The sequence below is a fragment of the Plasmodium inui genome (assembly GCF_000524495.1).
Source record: "Plasmodium inui San Antonio 1 unplaced genomic scaffold supercont1.4, whole genome shotgun sequence".
NCBI classification, from domain to species: domain Eukaryota; phylum Apicomplexa; class Aconoidasida; order Haemosporida; family Plasmodiidae; genus Plasmodium; species Plasmodium inui.
Genome location: NW_008481838.1, coordinates 821,961 through 847,696, shown reverse-complemented (window position 1 = coordinate 847,696; position 25,736 = coordinate 821,961). Strand labels below are relative to the sequence as shown.

Genomic DNA, 25,736 nt, shown 5'->3' with positions numbered 1-25,736 from the left:
AAGGATTACGAAGTGGTCAGCGACTTGTGTGGCATGATAACTAAAAGAGGAACCATATCGAAGACAAAGAGGAGGTACTACATATTCAATTACAACTGTGGGAACACCAAAATTCAGTCCATCACGGGCTACATCCGCTGCTTCAAGAACTACTGTCTGTACAGGGAGAACAGAAGTAACTCTGCCACTGCTAGCGGCACGAACAGCAGCCTCCGCAGCAGTCTCCGCGGTAGCCTCCACGACACTCAACATGGCAGCCCGCACAATAGTGTTAATGGTAGCCACGATAGTTCCAATTTGAGGAGGAAGCTAAGCGAGGGACGTTACACCCCAGGCCAAATGGCTATATCCGTTCTTCTTTGCGTCAACGTATCCAACTGTTTATCCCCCTCGGAGTTCCTTGAGCTCCTACACCCCTTTGACAATTTCATATTTTTTTTAAAAGTTTTAAACAAAAAAAACAATGAAGAGTACATGATATACTTCCTAACGTTCAATGTGTATGCAAGGAAAATCATGAAAAAGGTCAAGAGGATTAGTTTTTTTAACATGAAAAAAAAGAAAAGATTAAAAGTTTACATCGTGAAGGACATCACCATGAACGCCACTTCGAGGATAAAGAAGAACACGCAACGGATGGTACGAGTGAAGACGTTTTACGAGGAGGGGGGAGAGTGGGATTCAAATGAGAAGGCAAGCGGGAGGCCTAACCAGAAGGAGAATCGGAACGGTGAGCATACCTTCCCGCGCACACATGAGAACATCGAGCCGTCGCGCAGAAGCAGATTTATCAACCCCCTCTATCTCATTTCCCAAAACAAATTACAGCTCTCCTGTGCAGTTTGCCTGGAGCCGTTGTACTCAGACAGCCTCAGTAAGGTAATATCGCACATTTTTAATTTAAACTTTGCAACGCAGAAAAGAGGGGAACCCAAGGCAAGGGACCGGTCGCCATCGAACCAGGACAGTGGCAGCGGCGATGGCAGTGGCGTTGGTAGTGGCCTTGGCAGTGAAGTTGGCAGTCGCGTCGGATTCGCTGTTGTGGTTCCCGCCGCCAACACCGGTGCTACCATTTTTGGCGAAACGTATTACGGTCAGAATGAGCCGTGCGAAAAAAGAAGTAGGAGCAATAGCAGCAGAAGCTCACGCACCTACCACAGGTGCCAAAGCAGCAGGCGCAGCAATACGCGAAGGAACGGGCGTCCGTATGAAACAGAAGCGTTGGGGAAGCAAACGAAGAAGCACCAGTATTATTGCGTTAAGACGTTGAGTAGCTACACCACTAATGACCGGAGGAGCTACTATTTATCCGTTATCTCCTTTATCCATAATATACAAAAGAAGTACAACAATCAGATGAAGAAAAAAAAAAAAAGTGAGAGGAAAACAATTTTTAATAACGTCTGCATTAACATTCTATGCGGTCACATATTCCATTCGAGCTGTCTTAAAAAATGTTGTTTCACATCTTGTCCAATCTGCCGATATAAACAGTACAATTATCAGATAGCGAATTGCGATGTATGTGAGAGAAACCAAAATGCAAAAATTTGTTTATTTTGTGGTTTCATTGGATGTTCTATAAATTATGATCGCTTGAACAAACTGAAGGAACTAAAGATAAAGGAAAAAAGAAATCTCGTCAGAAGAAAAAAAAAATTGATTGCTTACATTAAGTACATCTTTTTACGAATTGTAAATTTTTTTATAAACCAGGGAAACTACATTGTTGTGCCTCCGGTTGTAGCTACAAGTCTAGATCGTCAGTGGGATTGTGGCCAGCCCATCGATGTGGGAAGAAAAAGAACTACCATTAGTGAACCTATATGTAATGCCACTTTTGAAGGGGAGAAAAATGGGAAAAAGTGCACCCAAGGAGTGGGAAGTACCCATCTGGATTTGAATGCAAAATGTGCAAGTGTCAACAGGGAGGGAGTATCCAATCATTTGACAGTGCCCATCCAGGGAGTCCCAAGTGAAGCAGAAAATGCAAACAAAATTAATGACCCTCTCCCTATCTCAACAAAAAATGATGGAGTCCGCCCCCATTTGCAAATGCGTAGTGTAAACGGTAAGGATGCTAATTCGGAGGTACACATATGTGCCGAAAAAAGAATTGTCGTCGAAAGGTTGGAGTTCTCTACAGAGAACACTACATGTGGGTGGAATAGGGGGAACTTGGCGAGGCATGTCTCGCTCAGTTTCCTTCTCAGATTCAGAAAACTGATGAGGATGGACAATAAGAAGGAAAAAGGTACCAAACGCCGGTGGAGGCATAGAGAAGGTGAAAACAGAATGGATGCAGCGAAAACCAACCAGGTAAACGCTAGGCATGAAAAGAAGGTCCATAAGGGGAGCTCAAGTGGAGTGAGAAGTAGGCAGCATGGGCATCGATCACCGCGTGAAGAAAGCGACCGAGCCGAGCGCGAAGGGGGCTCCTTCAACAAGTACGACTTCCTCAGGAGAGACATGAACACCCGCAAGCATTCCATTGAGAAAAGAAAAAAGAAAAAACTCATCGACCACGCAAAGGAGCATTTTTGCGGAACGATGCACAACTACTTCTTCGACATTTCCAAAAATTCAGTGTTCGATTACAGCAGCAACTTGTACATAAAAAAATTAATAAATTTAAAAAGTGGAAAAAAAAATTTGAAAAAAATCGACTCAGCAAATATAAACGTCAATGGAAAAGAAGAAATCATAGACAAGAAAAACATCATCATGTACATTTACGAATTCAATCAACTGTTAAGTGCTTTGTTGGAAAGTCAGAGAGACCATTTCATGTCCTGTATTTATGACTTGAAATTAAATTATGAAAATGTGAACAAGGACAACTCAAGGGAAGCGAGCAAATGTTTGAATGAGTTAAAAATGGCACAAGAAAGAAACAAACAGTTGAAAGCCCAAGTTAAAAAAAAAATTAGCATTCTTCATGAGAAGGCCAAAACAAATGCTGAACTGCTACAGCAGCTCAGGAATGTCGAAATTATAAATGCAAAACTGTGTGAGGATCAAAAGAAAGAAATTCATAACCAGGAGGCTATGGCAGAGGAGAAGAAAAAAATAATACGGGAGAAGCAGCAAATTATACGCGAGCTAAACCAGCAGGTATGGAGTTAGCAAGGCACACGTATGTGTGTGTGTTGGGGGGGTTGAGTCGGCTCCCCCTCATGCGCGTCCGAAGTGTGTTGGTGCGTTTCTACATTCTGTATGTTAATCTGTTTCCACTTTCGCGCCTCCCCTCTTTTCAGATCACCGATTTATCCTTCCACAAACAGGTAGTGGCGAAATTCTCTCAAAATTCTGGAATGACGGTAAGGCGAAAATGTGCCCACGGCTTCGGCCACGCCGCGCTGTAGTCAGTTTCATGTGCGTCATTTGTGCGATGAGGGCGTGCTCAAATGATAGAACCTTTGGGTGTGTACCCTGCATTGGTACTGCGAACATACAACTGCTATGCAATCCTGGTGGGGGAATCCTCGTGCCTATTTATGTGTGACATTTTTTTGCCTCTTCAGAATTCGTCCTTCATTATAGGGGAGAAAATGACTCCGAAGAGCAGATTCAAGAAGCGGTAACGGGGTGGCAGCCGCTACTCCACGCCGGATCGCGGTCACAGATACGTATTAATATTAATTTTTATGTTTATGTGCTTATGTGCTTTTTTTTTTTTTTTTTTGTAGCTACTCTTTGTTTTCGTCTTTTTTGTGTTAATGGGCATTTGGCACGCCCTTCAATTGGTTTATAACTTTGGAGCGCTTGGGGAGACATGCAGCTAGGCACACTCCAACTCGCGTTTAATTAGAACCTGTCTTACTGCAGCCGAGTGGTGAGCCCACTTCCCTGACGAGGTCTATCTCCCACCTTTACGGCGCGCACTGTCTATCCATTTGGATTTTTATTCAGAAACCAGTGAACATTTTTTTTCCTAATTTTGCTTTTCACTTTTTTGAAACATTTCTCTTCCAGTAGGAACAGATTCTTATAATTCTGACTAAATGATTTATTTTGAAAAAACAAGGGTAACAAATTTTGTATATTATATTTTGTCAAGTCTAAGTTGATGTCAAAGTTCCGTGGGGAGGATGATTTGCTACCCGCTTCATTATTGACCGCATTATTGTATGCCTCTTCTATGTGTCTCTGCAAATACGAATTGATCTCTGAACGGTCCTCGGGCCGATCGGGCCTCCCCTCCATCAAGGGAAGAAAACACCTTCTCAAAAATTCAGAATCGAATAAATTCCTCCCAGGGTAGAACCAGTGGATGTTGCACTTGACCGAAGTCTGGCTTGTCATGGAGGATAAAATGATGTTAAAAATTATATGAATGTTAAAGTGAGTGATATTGTAAAAATAGAAATGATATTTATATTTTTCAAAAACGTAATGTCTTAATGCATATTTGTATTTGAATGGGGATTTCAAGTAGGTGTATCTGTACTGTTCCCTTTTTCCTCTTCTCCCTACGATGTGATTTATTCGATAATTTAAAATGTATGTGTTGTTTTTTCCTTCTGGTGGATCTTCCCCTCTCTCTGTGTTGGGACTACCTTCCGTGTGAGTGCATGCCATGTCACGATACGGCTGACTTGTGTTAAATCTTTCATGCTTGTCTTCATTTGGATATTCCGTCTGATTATTATTTCCCTGTGGAGGGCTGCTTGACGTGTTATTCTCCTCATAAAACGGGAGAGGATTAACAAAACGCATCACCTTCTCCACTTGCTCATCAATTTGAACGCTGTAGTGGCTACTCCTATCGCACTTATCTTCTTCCCCCATGTGATACTTTATATTTTTACAGCTGTAATTGTTGTACGTGTAAATATTATTTTTCAAATTCTCTATGGTTTTCCTCATTTCACTTCTCCTCCTCGTTATGTACGTCGCCTTAACGTACTTTAGGAAGTAGCTCTCTATGCCCATTCTGGGGGAAACACATCTAAGAAGGGGGACAGAACTAACACATTTGCCGTGGCGGTCATTTGGTGTGTGTCGGCGTGGGGACGTGCTGAGCTGTGCCCTTTCTTTGTAGGGCCATGTCCTCGTAAGCAAAAATGGCTAAAACGCTTTCCACGTGTATGTGTTCAATTGGGGAGTTACTATGCCATCCAAAATTGAAGAGTTAACCCGCTAGCGAGGACAACTCCGCTGAAGAGGCTGCATTGGCACAGTGCTGAAATAGCACATGGCTAAAATGGCGTATCGCTAACATGTCGTATTGCTAACATGTCGTATTGCTAACATGTCGTATTGCTAACATATGCGCTGTTTGTGCCCCCCTTTTCTCTTTATATAAACGAAGAAAAGAAAAAAACAAAAGGAAGGAGAAGGATGCTATGAAGGAAAACAAACTCAAGTAATGGAAAAGCTAACCGGCGGCCTAAAAATTGCGGATCATTTTGCGAAGCCATTTATGCATCATTTTAAAAAAGTGGAAAAAAACTCCCTCCATTTTTTGGCGTAAAAACATATTAAGGCAACGTCTGAGTGAGAATCCGCAGGGTAGGGACTACTCCACCCTTGGGAAAGCCATCCTTATTAAGCATATATGTACAAATATCCAGGTGTTATCTCGCCCCGCTGTGTTATTCCTTGTCGCTCCCCATTTTTTCTACACCCCATAGTAGGCAATTTGCTAATGAGTGGCAAACTTGGCAGGGAGTTATTTTCAGGAGAACACCCCTAAGTGGGTGTCACCACATACACCTTTGCGGTAACTACGTGGACTATTTTTATGTGATTGAAAAGAATGAAAAATTGGACCGGGGTGAGTCCAGCCCAAGCCGCTCAATGGCGAGGGAAATGCCCCCTCGGCGAGAGTCCGCATTATGGTGTAAGAGGGAAAAAATAAGCAAAAAAAGTGCACACAAAATGATATAATAACATGCGTTCACCATATGGTTGGTCGGCTTACCAGGGGTCCCTCAAAGAGCCACGTCACCAAAGTGTGCGGGTGTGGGTGCGGGTGGCATTGGCAAACGACATCAACGACTAACAGCAGTATGGAAAACATTCGCACAGGAGAATGGTTAATTGCATTGAGGTCCTTTTTTCCACGCGGAAAACATGTATATATTACACGGGTGCATGTACAGACAGGGAGTCTCCACCCCGTCAACAGTGAAATGTTTAGGTGCAATTCCCTTCGCGGCTCCGCTGTCCCAGTTAGCACCATCGACTCGAAAGTACATTTCTGCACAAGACCCCTCCGCAAATTGGAAAAAGGCACAACGTTTGTTTGGTTAACTGTGAAGATGCTTTGGGAACTTTCCTCTGCGGGGATTTGTATATGTATATACCTATATATGGATATATTTTTTTTTTTTTTTTTTCCCCTCTCCCCGGTGAATGACCCCCTTTAGGAACATTTCCACATTTTCACACACCCCATTTAGTTTCTACCATTCCTAGGAGTAGTAATTCTTTTTTTTTTTTTTTTTCCTTCTTTGCATTTATGTTAATTTATTTTTCTTGACTCTCGAATAAGAAAATGATTCAATACAGCTTCAGCCCCGTGAAAGAAAAAAAGAAAGCAAAGCAATACGATAGCGTCATTAGCGAGGCTTTGCTTTACTACAAAAGGGGGAACAGACTAAGCTGTAAGGATTACCCCGCAAGGGGAAGTGATACACATGGGGATGTGGACAAAATATTGGAATCAGAAGGGAGAGGACGGATAAGCAGCCAAAGCAATGGCGATTATGATGCTGAACAAACCAAACCGAATTGTCCACCTACCGGAGAGTGCCAGAAGAACAATTCACTGGACTTCAATTTATGCTTTTCTGAGGACTTCCAAAAAGATGAACTTCTAACTGCGCTGAAGCAGTACATTAATGAATATGTCGGCGATCTTCAGGAAGCCAAGTGCAGCGAAATAACCAGCTGCGGTGATAAGAAAAGACTTCTAAAAAAATACATACATGAAATTAAAAAAAATAACTTCCTCGTTTTGGAAGATTTATTTTTCTTCTTCAGCATCAACAATGATTACAATGATTACAAGAATTACGCGCTCAGCAAAATGTTCCACTGTCTACTCCTCGTGTTTGAGAAAAAGGAAGAAAAATATATCCTACTCGTTTTGTACACGTTATTAGTGATTGTAAATGAGAGTACTATTAACAAGTTTTTCACCTACATAATTGATGCTTTGATTGCCACTTTAAACGCGCATGAGTGCACGTTACCCATTGACGAGGCTGACGACAACGTGAGGCTATTCGACCACAAGCCGATGGTTCTCACAAGCTACCTCGTGAATGAAAACACAAGATATTTCCTATTCTCGTATTTTTACATCCTCGTGCGCGACGTTTCGAAGCAGCAGGTGGGGGATCCACGCATTACGGAGTCTTACATGGAGTGCAGACTAGTGCTTTTCAAGTTGGAGGACTTTTTTCCAGTCCGCACATCCAACATAATGACGTGTTTTCATTTTCCCTCTCTTTCTCAGTTCATGAACCATGCGGACAAGATAATTCGGGTGTGTTTAATGGGTCTTTTCGACCACTGCTGCGAAATAAACTGCCTGATGATGAGCTTCATCGAGGAAACCATCGAGCAAGTAGAAGACCAGTATGTGAATTACCACTACATCATCAGCACCTGCTTACTCAAGTGTCTCTGCAACAAATACAGTAAAGTGAAAATAAAATGCATGAAGACACTGGTGAAGCTAATTCTACATAATAGTAACTCCAAAAATTACAAAATTATTGAAATGCTAATTGGGTATAAGGATCCCAATGTGGTTCCGATAAAAAGTTTCTACGACAATGCGTATGTAAATATAAATTACTTGTGCAACTTATATAATGATAGAAGCACAAGAGTGAAGTTTCAATTTTACTCATTCCTCTTTATATTGATCTACGAATTTAATGAGTCAAACGAGTTTGATACCTTTTTATTGCCCTACCTCTTTTCGGCCTGCTTTGATAATTACAAAATATTCAGATTGGTGTCCTTTTTGTACATCCAATTGATATGCAGAAGGAAGAGATTCGACTTGGACCAAAATATGAATGATGAAATTATTTACCAGTTTAACCCTGAGTGGTCCTACAAGACGGCTTTCACTTTGCCTTTGCCCCTGACGGATTATTACTTTCCTCCCTTTTGTCGTAGCTCCTTTCTGATGAAGGAAAATATGTACACCTTAAATGTAGCTGCTGTGGATTCATCCTGCAACGATGGAAGTGGAATCGTTGTAGAGGCCCACAGAGAGGAACAAGACAAACCGGGTGGTCAAAAAAAATATATGTTTTGCCACCCACACGGGAAGGAAGAGCGACTTAACAGTTGGGAGAACCCCCCTGAGGAAGAATACCCCCATGAGGAGACGAACGAAAAAGATGATAACCCCCACAGAAGGGGCAAACGTGACCAAATGAGGGAAGACGAATATTCTGTAGAGTACCACGAGAAGTTGCTCCAAAATTTTCTCCAGAGCAATCAACACATTATGGACATCCTCAGAGAAAACAAAATTACTCAAATAAAAATTACACACAACGAAATGAACAAACAGTGCAAGCAACTATCCTCCACCATTTTAAATGCCTACTTTAAACATCTGTATATAAAAAAAGAGGATGAAACGAATAAATTGGAATCACTGGAGAACTCCAAAATTATTTTGTTACTATTTTATTTCATTGAGGAAAATGTAACGGAACATCTTCCCCACTTTTTTACACATCTCCTTTTTGCATTTGAAAAAAAGCTAGACGAAGAGCGTTGGCTCATTTATATGAACTGCCTCTACCTCGTGGGCTCTTATGTTAATCCAGCCAACTACTATTTCTTCCTAGAAAATTACATCAAAAATGTAAAGGAGAATAATCAAAAGAATGTCACGCTGACTTGTCTTTATATTTTAGACAAAATTTTGATGGGGGCCATAGAAACGTATAAGGATGTCTGTCGAAGGGGACTCACCCACGAAGGGATTCATCCCAGTTTTGTCCTCGTGCAGGAAAAAATTATAGGCCTTTTTTTTGGCGTCCTAAATGGGGCGCAGCATGTGGAGAGGTACCTCCTGGTTCTGCAGGTATGGCAATTGCGTAAAGCGGAAAATGGGTAAAGCTGTAAATGGGTAAAGAGGGAAATGTGGGGGACGCGACCCTGAGGTAGCCTAAACCATTAGTCGTGTGCGAGGGCTGTGTCTTTTGGGCTACTACGCTAAGGTGTATGTCCCTCTGGAAAGATAGCCCCCTTTGTCGTATTACCTTACTTGCCGCGCCACCCCCTTTTCCGCTCCCGCACACCTCCCATCCAGATAATCCACACCATCCTGAGCAGCGAGTGCGCGTACGCGACTCTGGATGAGAAATACATCACCCAGTTGGTAATACTACTGTACATTATATTCAACAAGGTGAAAGACGTTAGAGAAGACTTAACCAAAGGAAAGGACAAAATTTGCCTGAACAGGAACTTCTACCTACCGGTGGATGTGTTGAACATTCATTTTTATATCACCAGGTGCGGATAAAAGAAGCTGAATGGGAGAATTCGGCTGTCCCTCCCACAACACAAATTTCTGTGGGCAACGTGGTCGGAAGTTTCTACGAACACAAAACGAATTTCGCGAATTGTGAAAACATGATCCTTTGTGGAAATATCCCCGTTCAAAAAAAAAAAAAAAAAACAAAATAAACCACGTTGTAAATTTTCCCTTCCCATTCTTGCCCTTTTCCTCATCCTATGTCCACCTCCACGCAGAATAAAAAGGATAAAAAACTTCGAACAATTAGACATGAGCCAAGAGCAAATAAACATCCACGTGGGGTCGGAAATACTCTACAAAATATTCACTATCTCAGATGACAACATAAATCAGAAGACAGCAATTTTGCAAATCCTGCCAGACGAATTTCTCTACAATTCACAGTATGTGTACTTCTTAATTCAGTACATAATTAAAAGGCAGACGTTTTTTTATGACCAAAGTTTTTCCATCTTTTTGTGTAAAATCATGCTTAAATTGTTCAACCTGAACCAAAACAAAAAGAACATAACCAAAGTGGTACTTTACAACGAAGAGTTAGCCTTATATGATGTTCACCAGGAAGGCAAAGACAAGAATGCCAAACAGGTCAAACATGTGTTTCTCGAATACGCCTGTACAATATTTCTACTCTTTATGTTCAAGAATGTGAATATATATGAAACATTCAGCAACGTTATTGAAACCTGTAAAGTGGTGTTGCACCTCCTCACTGAGGTGAAGAATCCCTATTCCTTTTTGTTCTTAATTAAGCGCACGAGGTAGGAGAGGTGACTCACATATGTGGAAAATGAACGGGCGTAACGTTGATTCTTCACCCTTACATCTTTGCCTATGCATGGGGTTGCCACCCCCTTGTAGGGTGCTTCACTGGACAACTTCTTTCTTCATCACCATCCCCCTTTTGCAGCCTCGTCAGCAAGCTGTGCGATATAGTCGAGTGCAGAGAAGCGAAAAGCATCTTTTTCTGCAAACATGTCCTAAATGACCTGCACATAAATTACGAAAAATATATGAACAACGATGGGGACATAAAATATCTGGACCATATAAACATAGGGAAGAAAATTGGACTCAGGAAGCAGGTGAATACCGAGGTGGATATTCTGTTCTACTTTGTAAGTACCTGCATTTATTTAATATACTACAAGTCGTTAGCCTGCTTGTCTGTGCTGCTGAAAGACCAGGAAGAAGAAATAGGCCACCTAAAAATACATGAAGCTTTTAGAACCCTTTTTGATGGCACAGAAAAACGAGTTCTACAAATATTGAAAATTAAAGAACAGGGAAGTTATACCATCTCGAATTTGTATAAAAGAACCATTGAAGATATGCTCCTTGAAAAAAACAACTTTTCAGAGCTATATTCCTTAAGGAAGAAAATTTTAAACTCCCCCGATTATAATGATCTCATATTGAATACCCACATCTATTTTAGATACTCTTTTGCCCTACTGAAAGGAGTTCACATGTTTCTTCTGAACCCGATTATTCTTCACTACTTTTATGAAGTGAACCAGGGGGATTTGGCCAGTTCGACCGTTGTAAAACCCTTAAGCGATCATAAGTCCGGGAAAGTTTCCACAGAAAACCTTCCACGTGGTAGCGACAAAATTGAGCAAAGATCACATAGTAACAGTGACACTAACCCATATCAGAAAGAAAACAATTTCGTAAAAGAAATAGAGTCATTTTTTCAGAAGGAAGAGACACACAACATAGAGGGTATAAAATATGATCACACCAATTTGGAAAATTATTTTAAATCTCATGACCTCGTTTTTTTCATACTCGAACATGGTGTTTATCACATTCCCTTCCGCGTCCTGGAGAGGAATTCTCTCATTATTTTGCTTTATTCCTGTTTGCTATTCTTTGTGGATGAGTTTTTCCAAATCGGAGTTGTAGACACTGCTGACGAGTCATCCTTCCTGTCAAGCACCAGTGTGGGACTTTCGAACGAGTTCTTTTTGAATCCCCTCCAAATTAGTGAGGACCACCTGATAGCCCTCTTCAATTTGATCATAATGGTTATACGAAGAGAATATGTACCTGCGTGGATGTCACTCCACTTGGTAGTCGCTTTGCCTGGCACTTGGACATGATAATTGAAAAAAAAAATGGCCTGTTTGTTCTTTATGAGAGTAATCTCATTTTGACTCCTCCCATCCTGCAGCTGTATCTAGAAAACGAGGACCTGATTAACGGTGCCTTAATAAAGATGAACTGCAACGAAAACGCTGAACGAACGGCCAACTTTGATAAGGGCACATTTTGCAATATAGTCAACAACGTGATTTTCAATTATGGTAAGTGATGGGAGTGGTGTGTGTGGAAGGGAGGATTCGCCGCGTCTGTTCAGGGGTCTCCTCCACTTCGATGTTCTTCTGTACATGCGTGCACCGACTTATTTGTGAAAAAGCGTGTGCGTATAGGAGCATTCATTTTTAATTCTTCCCTCACCTGCCCCTCTCCCCTATGCGCAGAAAAGAGAAATCTGGTGAAGGAGTCCCTCTGCAGTTGTCTCAGCCTCTTGCTGTCGGTCCTAAGCGCTAATTATGGAGGTACCCAATATGTCAGTTTGCGCCTCCTCCCAGTTGTGCCTCCTCTAACTTCTTCCTCCTCCCATTTGCTCCTAAATGCACGCAGGGGAGGTGGGTATGCACACCCCGCCAGATGGTATACACATGCGCCTTGCGAATTTTTTGCCTCTTAGACGTCCTTGCAGATTTGAAGGCAACTTACACCAGGACTAAGCACGTTAAACGGCTGGACGTCTGCAACACGATCATTAACACGTTTCTGTGACGGGTTAAGCTTGTCTGCGCTACACCTCATGTGATGTAGCCATCACAAGCATGCACCTGAGGTAAGGCGCCCTCCCTTTCGATGGATACATCTGCCCATTTAACCGCGTGGAGGAAACACACGCGAAACGCTTAAAAAGACAACATTTCACCCACTTTTCTCGTGAGTTACACATTAACTTTAAATGTAAACACATCTTCACTTTATTTCGCTGCTTTTTTTATGATAAGAACATTTCGCTTTGGAGTTTTCCCCTGTTAAATATATCATCCAAATGATTTTTCTTTTTTCTCTCCACTTTTTCTTTTTTTTTTCACATGCATGTGGCTTAATGCACCGTGAGATGATACAATGTTGTGATACCCGACGAAATATAACAGCGCAAACGCTAGGGAAATTTTCTTACATGAATTCAATGGAGAGAGGAATACAAGCGTTTTATAAAGGTACACCTTATTCAAAAGGAGGGGGAAAGTTATAAATTCTACCTATAGTGGTACATATTGGTTCCTCAAAATGGGGAAAATGAGAAAAAAAAAAAAATGAGAAAGAAAAAATTATAAAAAGGTTAGGAGAAGAAAGGTCCCTTCACTTATGTTACTCTTGTGCTTTTTCTTTCCACTATTTCCCGCTTCCGCTTTAAACTGGTCGACCCAGCCACGTCACCCAACTGGCGTGTTTTTTCCGCGATACCATTTCTAACCAATTTGTGAAGGCAAATTAACAGGAAAGCTACAAAAAGCAATTTGTAAACTCTTTTTTTCTTTTTTTTTTTCCCATTTTTTTAATTCATTTTACAAAAGTAGCCCTACCTTTGCACCATTTCGAATTTTTCTTTTTTTTTTTAAATTATTCCCTTTTTCGTCCCATCGAGTCGTAAAAGAGGAAACACACAGAGAGGAGGAACCACATTTGGAAGGGAAGAGATTTCACATAGAGTTATTCCCACTATTCGATGATATCCCACAGAATTGGAACCTTCCTTCCCGTGATTTTTCCGCATAATGAAATGTTCCCGCGGCTGCTCCTAAGTCAGAAAGCAGAGGGAATCATAAAGAAAAGTCTCCTCGGAGAGACACCCAGGTGCAGCATTTTCTTGAACTTAAGATGCCCCAATTAGTACCCGTTTACAATCAGGAAAAGTCTCTGAAGGAGCAGGATGATACGGAGCTAATAAAACATCGAAATTGGGACTTCGCCCATTCCTTAGTGAAATTGAAAAAGAGGGGCCCCGCAGACGACGGCGATGCACATGATAGCAGCGTACACCTGAGGTATGACACAGAATTGAGTGAAAAAGAGGAGAAAGATGCTTTGCTTTGTTTCTCTTATGTCCGTATCGTCTGGTTAACCACCCCCCTTTTGGCCAGACCTCCCCCCTCTATGTGTCCAGTTACAACGTTGTCACTCTTGATAAGCGAAACTTACCTCTACATGCTTATGCAAACCCTTTTTGTATTCACCTTTTTTTTGTCCCCTATTCCATTTTCAGAAAAAGTAACAATCTAATGAAAAACGAAAAAGGACTATGGGTCCCAAAAAAGGGTATAGCGAGTGAAGATAAAACCACGAATGACAAAAAAAGAGAAAAAAAAGGAGAATCTGAAAATAAGAAAAAAGAGCATATTCGTAAGAAGCGCAACAAATCGAGTAGTCAATCTTCCTCCGATGATTCGAGGGTATCCAAATCGCCAACTCCTTCGCGTGAATCTTCTCAAAAGAAAAGACGAAGAAAACGATCCGCCAGATCAACTTCCATCAGAAAGGGCGCCAGCAGGGATTCTTCGAGTGCCCCTTCACAGGAAAGCTCCAATACCAGCCAAACTATTGATTCACAGCTTAGCGAACGCACGAACAGAACAGGTTCCCGCGAAAGTGGCACCAAAAGGTCCAGCAGAAAAAAAAGAGAAGAAAGAAAAAAAAAAATTCATAAAAAGAGTAAAAGGGGGAAAAGAGATGATGACGACGACGACTATGATAGCTATGATGATGGCCGAGCCAAGGAATACAAAAAAGAAGCAAAGGAGGCAAAAAAGGCAAAGAAGCACCGCACAGAGGGAAAAAAGAAAAATAAATCGAAAGGGGATAACAACGCTAGTGAAGAAGACGACACACATGATGCCCAGAAGGGTGGGGAAAATACCAATTCACCGAAGAAAAAAAACAGCTGTGAACACAGTGACGTTGACGCAAACGAAAAGGAATCGATTTCCTCCGATAGCGACCTGAGCAAACTTCAATACATTGACGTGTCTGAGAAGGTAAAGAGAAGTAGCGATAAATACGATACAAGAGGATCGGAGGACAGCCAAAGTGATGATGGAAATCGGGAACATAAAGGGGATAACCGAGTGAACAGATGGGAGGACAGACATGCTCGTACACATGGACACAGGGGCGGAGGTCGATACGAACATACGCACCATCTTGGGCGTAGCAGCGATAGCAGCAAGGAGCGAGCCTGGGAAGGAGGGAAAAGTAGCAGATACGAATCTCACAGATATCACCACAGAAAAGATGACGACGATGGGAGAGAAGGGTCCATACAGTATCGAAGGAATTACAGACATATGGACAAACATAGAGACCCGTATAGAGAAAGGCATAGAGACAGGGACTGGGATCGAGATGGAGGAAGGAAAAGGAAAGAATTGAATTTTTCTGACGAGGAGAATGAAGCCAATTATAACCATAACAGGAAATATCACAGAAGACATTATAGTCATCCCAATGATGCAGATGACCAAGGATATCATCACGGACAGAACAGCCATTTGAATAAATGGGATGGACATGGATGGTCAGAAAACAGAAGAGGACGTTACAGAAGAACAGAACTAAGAGACAATTGCCATTATGAAAGGGTTGAGGAAATCAAAAATAAAAATATCTCACATTTTGACCAAAGTGAAGATAAAGTGGAAGATACAAATGATAAACGAAGTGACGTAAAAACTGAGAAGGGGACCAAATTGGGAAGCGCGGAAATGTCCGATAGCGATGAGGATGAAATATTGGAGACTAAGACAGTGGAAGAAATTGATAGGAAGCTTAAGGAAAAGCTTGAGGAGGAGAAAATTATGGAATCGCTGGGGTTGCCCCTAGGGTTTGTTTAAGTCATGTCCCGTGTGGATCACTAGAAGGTTAAAAAGGAAAAAAAATTCCATATCATCGTCCGGGGGACGGTGCGCAGCCTGCTGCTTTGTGTTTGGAGCTCAGTTTAAGGATGAACAGTTAAAATATGGTTTTGCACACGCACGTGCGAGAGGGCGCATGCCCAAGAAGTACACTGGATCTGCATGCCACAAGGTACATATAAAAGCGCCGTCAGACGATATGTCCAGATGCGCTTAAAAAAAGGCACATGCCAGAAAATACACAAAAAATGCGTGTGCAGAAGCACATAGGTACGAACGCCACCCGGAACGGAGTCATCTTCCGGGGGGCTAGCAAATAAAAAAAACAAAAATCATAGCGAATCTGCCAAACGGCAAACGCAACACATGCATTTTTTTCTTCTGCGTAAAAAACGGCCAAATACACTCGACTGCAAATTTGGTTGTGCGACCATTTCTCATGGGCAAATTTTTATCTTTTTTATTTGAGGCGACACCGGTGGGGACGTACATGTGCCGGGATGCTCTCGTGGGTAAGCGGGTGTGGAAGGCGCGTGTGGAAAGTGGATATACTATGCTGATGTAAGTACGTCTACGCGGTAGGTTGTGCCCCCACTGCGTTGCTTTTCCGCGCGCGCTTCACCCGCTTGTTGTGCTTATTTGTATATATTTTTTTTTTTTTTTTTGTTATAAGTATACTTTTTTAACCTGTTTGTGCCTTCCCTCGCGAACCCACGAACGGTATGGTGAACTGCAACAATGGGGCAACGATTACCCGTTTGGATGTCCCGTGTCGGGGGTTCGAGGTGGAACGGCAATGCGCTGGGAAACTACACAATGGATTACTGCACAATGGAAGACTGTGCAATGACGGATTGCACCCCGCCGTCAATACCTATAGGAGTCACTCTTGTAGGGGCCACCTTTGGTGACGCCCAGGAACTCGCACTGCTTGTCGTCCAACTTCGTTAGAGAAGCATTGAGTTTCTTCAAATGGTAAAGGGCAACCTTTTCATCGAGCTGCTTGGGCAACAAGTACACTTTGTTCTGATACTTGGAGCTGTTTCTGTTTTCCCACAAGTCTAGTTGTGCAAAAACTTGATTACAAAAGGAGAAGGACATGACAAAAGCAGGATGACCAGTAGCGCATCCAAGATTTAGAAGTCTCCCCTTAGCAAGGACGATAATTTTGTTTCCATTTGGCAGAGTTACTCTATCAACCTGTGGCTTCACATTCTCAATATGTATTCCTTCACAATTAAAAAGTTCGTTAACTTGTATTTCATCATCGAAATGTCCAATGTTTCCCACCACAGCATTGTTTTTCATTCTCATTAGGTGCTCTAGTTTGATCACATCAACATTGCCTGTACAGGTGATAAAAAAATCTGCTTTCTCTACAATTTCGTCTAGGGTAACTACATTAAAGCCTTCCATAACAGCTTGAATGGCACAAATAGGGTCAATTTCGGTGACGTATACTCTTGCACCTAAGCCTTTCATAGAGGAAGCACAACCTTTGCCAACATCTCCAAATCCACATATCACAACAATTTTTCCTGAAATGAGGAAATCAGTTGCGCGCATTAATCCATCTGGGAGGGAATGTCTGCAGCCATAAATATTATCATACTTCTGTTTCGTCACTGCATCGTTTACATTTATGGCTGTAAAAAGGAGTTCATGATTTTTCTCCATCTTCTTCAATCTTAGCACTCCTGTTGTAGTCTCTTCAGACACTCCGATAATTTTCTTGGCAATGTTTGTCCATTTTTTGGGGTTCTTAAGAATGGACTTTTTTAACAAACGGAGGAAACATTTTTCTTCTTCATTTTTTCCTGACTCAGGGTCAGGTAAAGTTTTCTTCTCTTCATACAACTTTTCATATTCGACACCTTTATGTACTAGCAGCACTGCATCACCACCATCGTCAACGATGAGATCTGGTCCTTCTTCATTTCCCCATGTCAATGCACTTTCTACACACCACCAATACTCTTCTAATGTTTCCCCTTTCCAGGCAAACACTACTACATTTTCCAACGTGCTCACAGCGGCAGCTGCGTAGTCTACTGTCGAGTATATGTTGCATGAGCACCACCTTATTTGGGCTCCCAACTTTTGTAGCGTCTCGATTAGCAGTGCACATTCAACCGTCATATGTAAACATCCAGTTATTTTTGCACCTTTAAGGGGCTTCACCTTTTCGTACTCCTCTCGGATTGTCATAATTCCTGGCATTTCATTTTCAGAGATCTGCATTTGGAGCTTCCCAAAGGGGGCTAAGCTCAAATCTTTTACCTTGCTCTTGTTTTCGCACATGTTGGGGGGGAAAGCGGCGGAGTGTTCAGCAAAAAAAAAATTCCTTTTCAGCTTCTTCTGTGATAGTGTTACTGATGATGAAGTGGCCTTTTTTTTCTTTTTTCTTCTTTTGGCCGCTGTCTTGGGGGATCTACGCGATGGAGAAGAGAAAAAACATTCGTGTGGAGAAATAAGCGCGCAGCAGATTCATACACAAGGGGCAGATCTACATGTACGTGCGAACGTGTGTGAATTCTACAGTGATAGCATCAGTAGGGGACAAAAAAAAGGAAAAAAATACCTATTGGTGGAAAAATGTGAGGAAGTTGCTCAAGCGACTTTTAGCGCTCGCTAAATTGAGGGATATTAGCGTCGTTTTCGTGATGCTGCGAATTTGGTAAAGTACGCTTAATCGCGTTGTGAAGTCAAGCGCGTTGTTTTTTCTCTTTGTATTTGGGTAGTATAATTTGTTGTTTTAAAAAGTTTACCTTTGGCGAAGACAAAAAAGAAAAAAAAAAAAAAAAAATCTATGTGTTGACCGTTTCGAGGATATTAGCACCTATGGAGGAAGAGTATAATAATGCCCCATCCAACAGTCGGGTCACTCTATACATATACCTTTTTTTTTTTTTTAATCTTCTCTACATAGAAAAGCACAACACATTGGAAGCATTTAAGACTTACGAAGAACTATTACAGAATGGTCTGAGCGTATACTCCGCGCTTTCGTTTCTCGCGAAGATATAGCCAGATGCCGTATTTTATAAAACAACTGCGTGTGGCTGAAAAATGCAATACATTTAATGCATGTGGGATGGGCACAGGTACGCTACGGGCAACCCTTTTGTTCCCCTTTCCTCCCCCCAGGGAAAGGGGAAATCACTTGGGAGGATTTCCCCCTGGAGGAATGTATAATGTACAGAAGAGCACCCACCAGGGGATGAACACTGCATTCAGCATATATATGTATACACAGTTTGCCTATTTAATAAATCCTATACAGTGCTTGGAACCAATTCGGAGCAGAGCAAAGTAGGCCATTTCGGGGGAACAAACAAAAGGGGTGTGTTCTTTGCTGCCATGTGAGGAATAACGTATATCAGTTCAGAAAATTGGAACTTTTACAAGTCGATATTTTTTTTTCCTTGTTTCTTTTACAAACAGGGCAAAGAAAGGCACACTGCGGGATTTACTCCTTTGCCAGTTGTTTAGATAAGGCCGTACTTTGTTTAAACGAATTTAGGATTTTTTTTCTTTTTCTCACCTTTTTTGGTAAGGTAAAGAAGAAATGGTTCACCGGAGAAATCCCCACCCGTATTTCCCGCAACAATCGCCTTTCCTGCACCGTCGCCCCCAATGCTACACACGCGAATAGCGCAGAGGAGCCCATAACTGCCACGAATCGGAAGAGGCGAAAGAGGTCCCGGTGACAGCAGCAGCCTAGTAGCCGCTAACAACGCCGAAGCAGAAAATGTCAAAACGCACGCGCACACTTGCAACCATAACAAGCATAATCCTCCTTCTACTTCACGTCCTTCCCCAAAATGCGGGTATAAAAATTAAGAGACTGAGCGATGCATTTAATTTTATCGAACCAGCCATCTGGAAAAGCACCTCCAAGTATGAAATAAATCCCAGTCTTCATTTTGTGCGGAGAATAGAGAAAGAGGATCGCCTTAAATTGAGGAGCTCCCCAAATGGGGAGGACACGCAAGGTAGTAACGCTTCAGCCAGTGGTGAAGAAAATGTTTTTCTGGAGGAGCAACGCAGAAGGAATGATGACGTGGATAATCATGTGTCGAGCTGGCAACAGGGAAAACCCCCCCGAAAGGGAGGCGCCATCGTAGAAGGGAAAAAATACAAACAAGAGTACCTAAATGGGGAAATATTAAACGAAGAAGAAATAAATGAAAACATGAGGTTTCAGCAATGGAGTGACCGACTGCAACTTTCGCAGGAAAACTGCTTTTACTACGACGTAGCACACGAGTGCGTCAGTACAAAGAAGTACTATAAGATATATCAGGTAAATTCTAACTTTTACAAAAGGGATTTCATCTTGACTGACAGGTGTTCCGTCAGTTTGGTCCCATTTTTGAACAAAAAGGAGAGCGAACAAGCGTGTCAGTCGCTGACGAAAAATTTCAGCGGAAAAATGACCTATGATATGTTCGTGGGAGGGAAGGGGGAAGCGGCCAGAGAAGTGGCAACAGACGGGGCAACAGACGCGACAAGAGACCCACCAACCAGCTGTGACGAGAAGAGTGGAGACTGGCCTTCCCAAAATAGCGTAACGCAAAATAGCGCAGCCACTGACGGGGCCCCCTATGAGGAATCAGTGCTCAGCGAAGAGCAAGTGGGGCAGCTGTCCGATATCAATTTCGCGCTGCGGGCGAACATGCTTTTCCCGACGGAGTCGCTGCGCAGTTCCATATACATGGGGAAGGATGCCTTCAACGACTTCCTCGAAAAGGGAACGGAATCCATCAAGCTGGCGATGCACAAGCATTTGCATCACTACTATAGACAACACCTGAAAAGTAACTTGGACGATAAAATCTTCCTCATGTTCATCCTGAGGTATATCAAAAATTACATTTTAAAAATAGTATACAAAACATTCCAAGTGAAACTAAGCAACGAAATGGAGATCGAGACTGACTCCAATGTAGAGCCAAGTGCAAGCAACAAGATCATTAATAGCGAAACTTACATAGAGCTAGCATCCGAATTTGAAGAAATCATAAATATATTAACACACTTCATAGAAAAAATGAAAGAAATGTTCAAAATTAGAGAAACAGAGTTGGAAGATTATTTGTCCAAGAAAAAGGAAATTATAAATTATTCAACTCCGTATGTTTTACACAATAATGAAGAAGCAGAAAGACATATAATGAACATGTGGAATTATTTTAATTTTAAAATTTTCAACAATGAACTGCCAAATTTTGACTCGATAAATTTCTTTTGGGTAACTGACAAAGTGGAGAAACTGAAGAAAATTCCAAATATGAAAATGTACCGAATTGGGAATAAACACTTTTTAAACTTACCCAATGTTATGTTTCACTCTGCGTTGAAAACGTCTCCCCTGTTATTAAATTACACCATCTTAAAGGTCATGTATGAATACCAGAAATTATTGTGCGTGGATATTTTACCCTTCAAGGAAGTAAAAAATTATAATATGTCCAAAAAAATCGATGAGAAGAAACAGAAAATTATCAAGTTTGTTCACGGGATTGCTGGCTTGCTGGAGAATATCGATTTCCATTTTTATGCTCCCTATTTGGGCGACCTCAATTTGGACAACGAGGAGGCAGCTATCTTTTACTCCTACGTTAAGGATATCAATGGGTATGACAATAAGATATTCCGTCCTTTAGAATACAACAGGGAGCTTTCGTTTTGCCCCGAAGAGGGCATCGTGGAGGACACCAATGTGAGCACCTCCAATGTCAGCGGTAATGGGAGCGGCACCGATGTCAGCGGAATCAATGTCAGCGGAACCACTGTGAGCACCACCAACCGGGGAGTGGCCAATCTGGACGACTTCCCCCCGGATGCCCCCCCCCTGGACGATGACGAGCCCGACCAGGACGACCTCACAATGCTGCTCCTCAAATCGAACGTCACCAGCGACATCAACCGAGCCATCCAGATGGCCACCAACGTGTACAGGAAGAAAAACGTCGCCCACCTGTGGGGTACACCCGCGGACGTCACGAACCCCGAAGCGGGCGAGGCAGAAAGCAGGACCGCGCTAAGAGTAAGAGCAGACCCTAGTAAAACCAACCCAGGGCCCTCTTACCAATTGAAGGAGAACAACCCAGCACTGCAGCGGTTCAGAATACCGCTGAACGAATTTTCGTCTTCCCTTTTCCTGTGCGATGTGAACAATTCCACGAAGCTTCTAACGCAGGGGATCGAAAAGCTAAAGCAGCTAAACGAGTTCGACTTAACTTACGTACATAACGCCCTGACGTACGCATGCATGCGTTTTTTACACGAAAGCGGTAACGAAAATGAAGATGTGGAGAGCCTTTTAAAAAAGTATGAAAAAAACGAAAAGGTAGAAACGACCAACAACATCATGACGCTGCAAATGATGGTGGTCATAGGGGAACTCTTCCGAAACATCAGGAAGACCAGGACGAAGGAGAAGTACTTCTTTAAAAGAATCCTACAGACAGACGTCATTACAGATATATACAAAGATGTCAGCATCTACGATGAAAATATGAACATTAACAAAATGGATTACGTGATGAATAATTTAAAAGTTGCCTACCCCATGAAAAGCAATATTATGTTGACGCGAAAAAATAGAGAAGAGATCGCCTACTATTTTTTGAACTACTACACCAAGTACCTTTTCCGTTTTGACTTACCAAACAATGTCGTAATAAAATTTACGGACAAAATAGCTGGGCTAAGTTTTTACGATTACAATTTTGATTACGTATCGAATGATGTAGTTATTTATGTGCACAACGATGTTAGTAACTCGTTCGTGCTCTCCAGGGTCATCCTGGACGAGTGCCTCAATGTGTATGAGAAGTACACCACCTACGTGCACAAGTATGGAGGGAACACGGACAACTCGACCGTCAGGGAGGCCAAGAGCAAGATGAAAAAGGAGGGGGGTCCGCACGATGAGTCAACTACGCAGGGGAACAGCACTGAAAGGGGAAGTGATAGATCGGGAAGGAACCACGGAAAGGATGACACCAAGATGGAGGAGGAATTTCTGGAAGATGAAGAGCCAGACGAGGAAGAGATGAATCACCTAGATGCGGAAGAGGAGAACATCGACCCAGAAAAGATCAACTTGGACAACATCAAAGAGGTGGATAGCGCAGGAGAGCCCCTAGCCGAGGAGCAAACAGATGACCAGCCTGTGGACGACGAACATGTGGACATCTTCAACTACGTCAAAATGAATAGAATAAAGCAATTCATTCGGTTTGTGGTCGAATACAACCAGTGGCCCTTCTTCCTAGATGAGACGATCAACCTGGACTCGTACCTGAATAGCCAAGAGCTGGAGCTGCTGAAAGGTGTAGAGCATTATAACAGCCTAAATAACTTCTTCCTAAAACTGAAAGGAGCAAACATAGACAAAAAAAGAATCATGGAAATCATTAAAAGTGCCATAAAAAGGGATGACTGCAAAGAGACATGGAAGGAGAAGAAAATCCCCATCAAACACATCGCCTCCGCGTTATTCACAAATAACTACATAAATCTGTTTAAGGTTTTCCAGAAGGGCATAAAGGTGTTACTAAACATGAACTCAAATGAAATTGACCTAGTTATGAACAAATGCAAATATGCATGCGAAATTGTGTACTATAAAAGACTAGAAGAGCTCAAGTCGTCCAACAATAATCTCATTTTTACAATGTACAACGAAAACGTAAGCTCGATTGAATATTACTTTGAGAAGCTAAAGGAGAAAATTATTTTAATCAACTTAATCAAGAAGGAAGATATATTTGGGACTCTCATCAATTTGATATCTGACATTTTCCCCAACAAGACGAAATCGGTCAGCGAATTTGAAAGTGGCACCCAGGACACAAAACCGAAGGAGAAAATTGACGAGCTCATTTTCCTATACGACTCTGAGAAGAAGAAGTGTGGCTCAACAACAGAGCTAAACAGATCCACCGTCACGCAGAACCTGTTTCACTTTTTCAACAAAGAAATATTTGGAGACAAAATAAAGAATGTCCAAATCGAGTTCGTCAAAAATGACGAAACTCTTTCCACGCACTTGAATTTTGTCAACTCGTTTGAAAGTCCCAAAATTTTAATCAATGACAATGTCTATTCAGTCAATATTCTGGCCAACGTATTACTCAAAGAAATGGCCGATATTTTCTACTTCTACAATGATAACAAAATCGAGAGGGAAAATAAGCTCTACTTGAAGAAGGACTTCAAGAGCGCCTACCTGCCCGTCGTTTTCAAGTATGCCAATTGTTTCCAGGGAGGGGACACTAAAGTGACCTTCGACTTTGGCGACGAGCACACAGGGGAGGAGCACATAGAGGAGAAGCACATAGAGGAGAAGCACACAGATAAGAATCACGCAGAGAAGAAACACAGAGAGGAGAAACACCTAGAGGGGGAACACCCAGAGAAGAAGGAAAACCACCAGGTCGGGCCCCTTCCAACCCACTTCACAACCCCGGGAGCAACCCCTTCTCCACTACAGAAAGAAGAATTCATGGCGGAGAAGGACAAAATGGATATCGACAATATGATCGACCGAATCGCAAACTACAACCATGAAGAAATGTTCAAAGAAATCATAGAGTTTCGAAAAGCTAAATATAATGACAAAGCAGACGTGCAAAAGTGTCTGGAGGAATACCTATACACGTACGACAAGCTGAATGCCATGAAATACTACACACCGGAGGTGAGTGAGAAAAAAGAAAAAAATGAGCAATCGGATGGCACCGCTACGCCAAGTGCAGACCCTGCAACGGCGAGTACAGACACCGCTACGCCAAGTACCGACGCTGCAATGGCGAGTACAGACCCTACAACGCCAAGCAGAGACCCCGCAATGGAATTGTATTTCGAACCAAACGACCTCAAAAGTATTTACCTTAATTATATGTATAGATACATCCAGTATGTGATTAAAAAAAAGGAATTCCCCATTGCATTTAACGAGATGAACGAGGAATGGATTAATGCTTTGACGGAGCTCGAAAATCAAAAAATTTTGGTCTACTCCACAAAAAATAATAGTGGGCATTTGTATGACCTACTCGTTAATAGCAAAGCATGTTCGTCAAAGAGGGCTCTGGCCATTCTGGAACATAGCTTACAGAAAAGGAACAACGAGGACGATCTGGTGGAGAGGACCCTATCTCGAAGTGAAGACAATGATGCCATAAAAAGTTTCGATGAATTCGTCCTGTGGATAAATAAAAATATGAGAAAAAACTTCGAAAAGGTAGACCACCACGAATTGTTAAATGCTGATGCCCCTGAAAATGTGAAGGAAGATATCAAGGACGTTATAAAAGGGTACAATGCTCTATACGACCCCAATGCTAAGAAGAATTTTGACCCCAACAGCGTTACTATCCATGATTTAAAAGATTTGGTTAAGAGGCACAACATTTCGAAGGAGGAGGTACTGTCCGCCATGAGTCAGCTGGACATGCCCGACGACTTCGACGTCGACTCCTTGTTCAAGTGAGGTGCGTCGCGTGTGCGAAGCGAGACACGTGGGTCCACTTTCCTCTTCACGCGAAGTGGTTTCCTCTTCTCCCCCGCGCTTTTCCCCCTCAATAATTTATTCGCATAACTACTCACACAATTATGATATTTCCTTTTTTTTTGTCAATTCTTTCTCACCGGATTGTTTGTTCCGCCCTTTTTTCTTTTGCGTTATGCTTGAGGGCGATAAAAGGGAGTTCCACATGGAGCCCTACATGGAGTTGTAAGCTGTACTGCCGATGTGAGGCGTCTGAGATGACCCCCCCTAGGCAGTCTAGCCGCAACTACGTAGGTATTATTTACCAAGGATGGTCTTCCTTTTTTTTTTTTTGTTCACGTTAAGAGGCGCACCCCACCCACGCTTGGTGGAAGACACCCCTCTGCGTGTACTTTCTCGACAAATCATTTTTGCCTCTTTTCGTTACTTTTCCCTTCCCATTTTTTTAATTCCATTTGTTGCCTTGTTTATTGACCCTACTATGAAAAAGTGGACACTCGATTAACCACATAACTTCCATTGTGTTCAATCGTTTTGTTAATTTTTTTTTTTTTCCCATCTGTAGTTAAGTCCTAGAAGCGTGGTTATTTGTATGGCCGTTTTTCGCACAGTGGAAAGTTCCTCCTCCCAATGGCGATATTCTGCCTCCTCTCCTTTTGTGGTGGCCCACCGGCGCGAATTACTGCTCCGTAAGTGTTGGCATTCCGCATGTGGGTTTACAAAATTGGTCCGATGTGTG

General features: G+C 42.2%; 6 protein-coding genes across 6 annotated transcripts; 4 read left to right on the top strand and 2 right to left on the bottom strand.

The window, feature by feature from the left end:
- Nucleotides 1-33: 33 nt before the first annotated feature.
- C922_01354 (hypothetical protein) lies at nt 34-3,584 on the top strand (the record flags this gene model as incomplete). Its single annotated transcript, XM_008816960.1, has 3 exons — nt 34-3,114; nt 3,258-3,320; nt 3,525-3,584. The coding sequence occupies 3 exons, from the start codon at nt 34-36 to the stop codon at nt 3,582-3,584; spliced, it is 3,204 nt and encodes a 1,067-aa protein (XP_008815182.1).
- Nucleotides 3,585-3,888: 304 nt separating this feature from the next.
- Nucleotides 3,889-4,935, bottom strand: C922_01353 (hypothetical protein; the record flags this gene model as incomplete). Its single annotated transcript, XM_008816959.1, has 1 exon — nt 3,889-4,935. The coding sequence occupies one exon, from the start codon at nt 4,933-4,935 to the stop codon at nt 3,889-3,891; it is 1,047 nt and encodes a 348-aa protein (XP_008815181.1).
- Nucleotides 4,936-6,502: 1,567 nt separating this feature from the next.
- C922_01352 (hypothetical protein) lies at nt 6,503-12,334 on the top strand (the record flags this gene model as incomplete). Its single annotated transcript, XM_008816958.1, has 8 exons — nt 6,503-7,342; nt 7,469-9,067; nt 9,296-9,501; nt 9,742-10,287; nt 10,437-11,556; nt 11,703-11,835; nt 12,013-12,090; nt 12,243-12,334. The coding sequence occupies 8 exons, from the start codon at nt 6,503-6,505 to the stop codon at nt 12,332-12,334; spliced, it is 4,614 nt and encodes a 1,537-aa protein (XP_008815180.1).
- A 1,107-nt stretch (nt 12,335-13,441) lies between these two features.
- On the top strand, nt 13,442-15,450 carry C922_01351 (hypothetical protein; the record flags this gene model as incomplete). Its single annotated transcript, XM_008816957.1, has 2 exons — nt 13,442-13,608; nt 13,827-15,450. 2 exons carry the CDS (start codon nt 13,442-13,444, stop codon nt 15,448-15,450), a joined length of 1,791 nt encoding a protein of 596 aa, XP_008815179.1.
- Nucleotides 15,451-16,338: 888 nt separating this feature from the next.
- Nucleotides 16,339-17,772, bottom strand: C922_01350 (adenosylhomocysteinase; the record flags this gene model as incomplete). Its single annotated transcript, XM_008816956.1, has 1 exon — nt 16,339-17,772. The coding sequence occupies one exon, from the start codon at nt 17,770-17,772 to the stop codon at nt 16,339-16,341; it is 1,434 nt and encodes a 477-aa protein (XP_008815178.1).
- A 1,450-nt stretch (nt 17,773-19,222) lies between these two features.
- C922_01349 (hypothetical protein) lies at nt 19,223-24,979 on the top strand (the record flags this gene model as incomplete). The annotated part of the gene is made up of 1 exon (XM_008816955.1): nt 19,223-24,979. The coding sequence occupies one exon, from the start codon at nt 19,223-19,225 to the stop codon at nt 24,977-24,979; it is 5,757 nt and encodes a 1,918-aa protein (XP_008815177.1).
- Between the last annotated feature and the right edge of the window lie 757 nt (nt 24,980-25,736).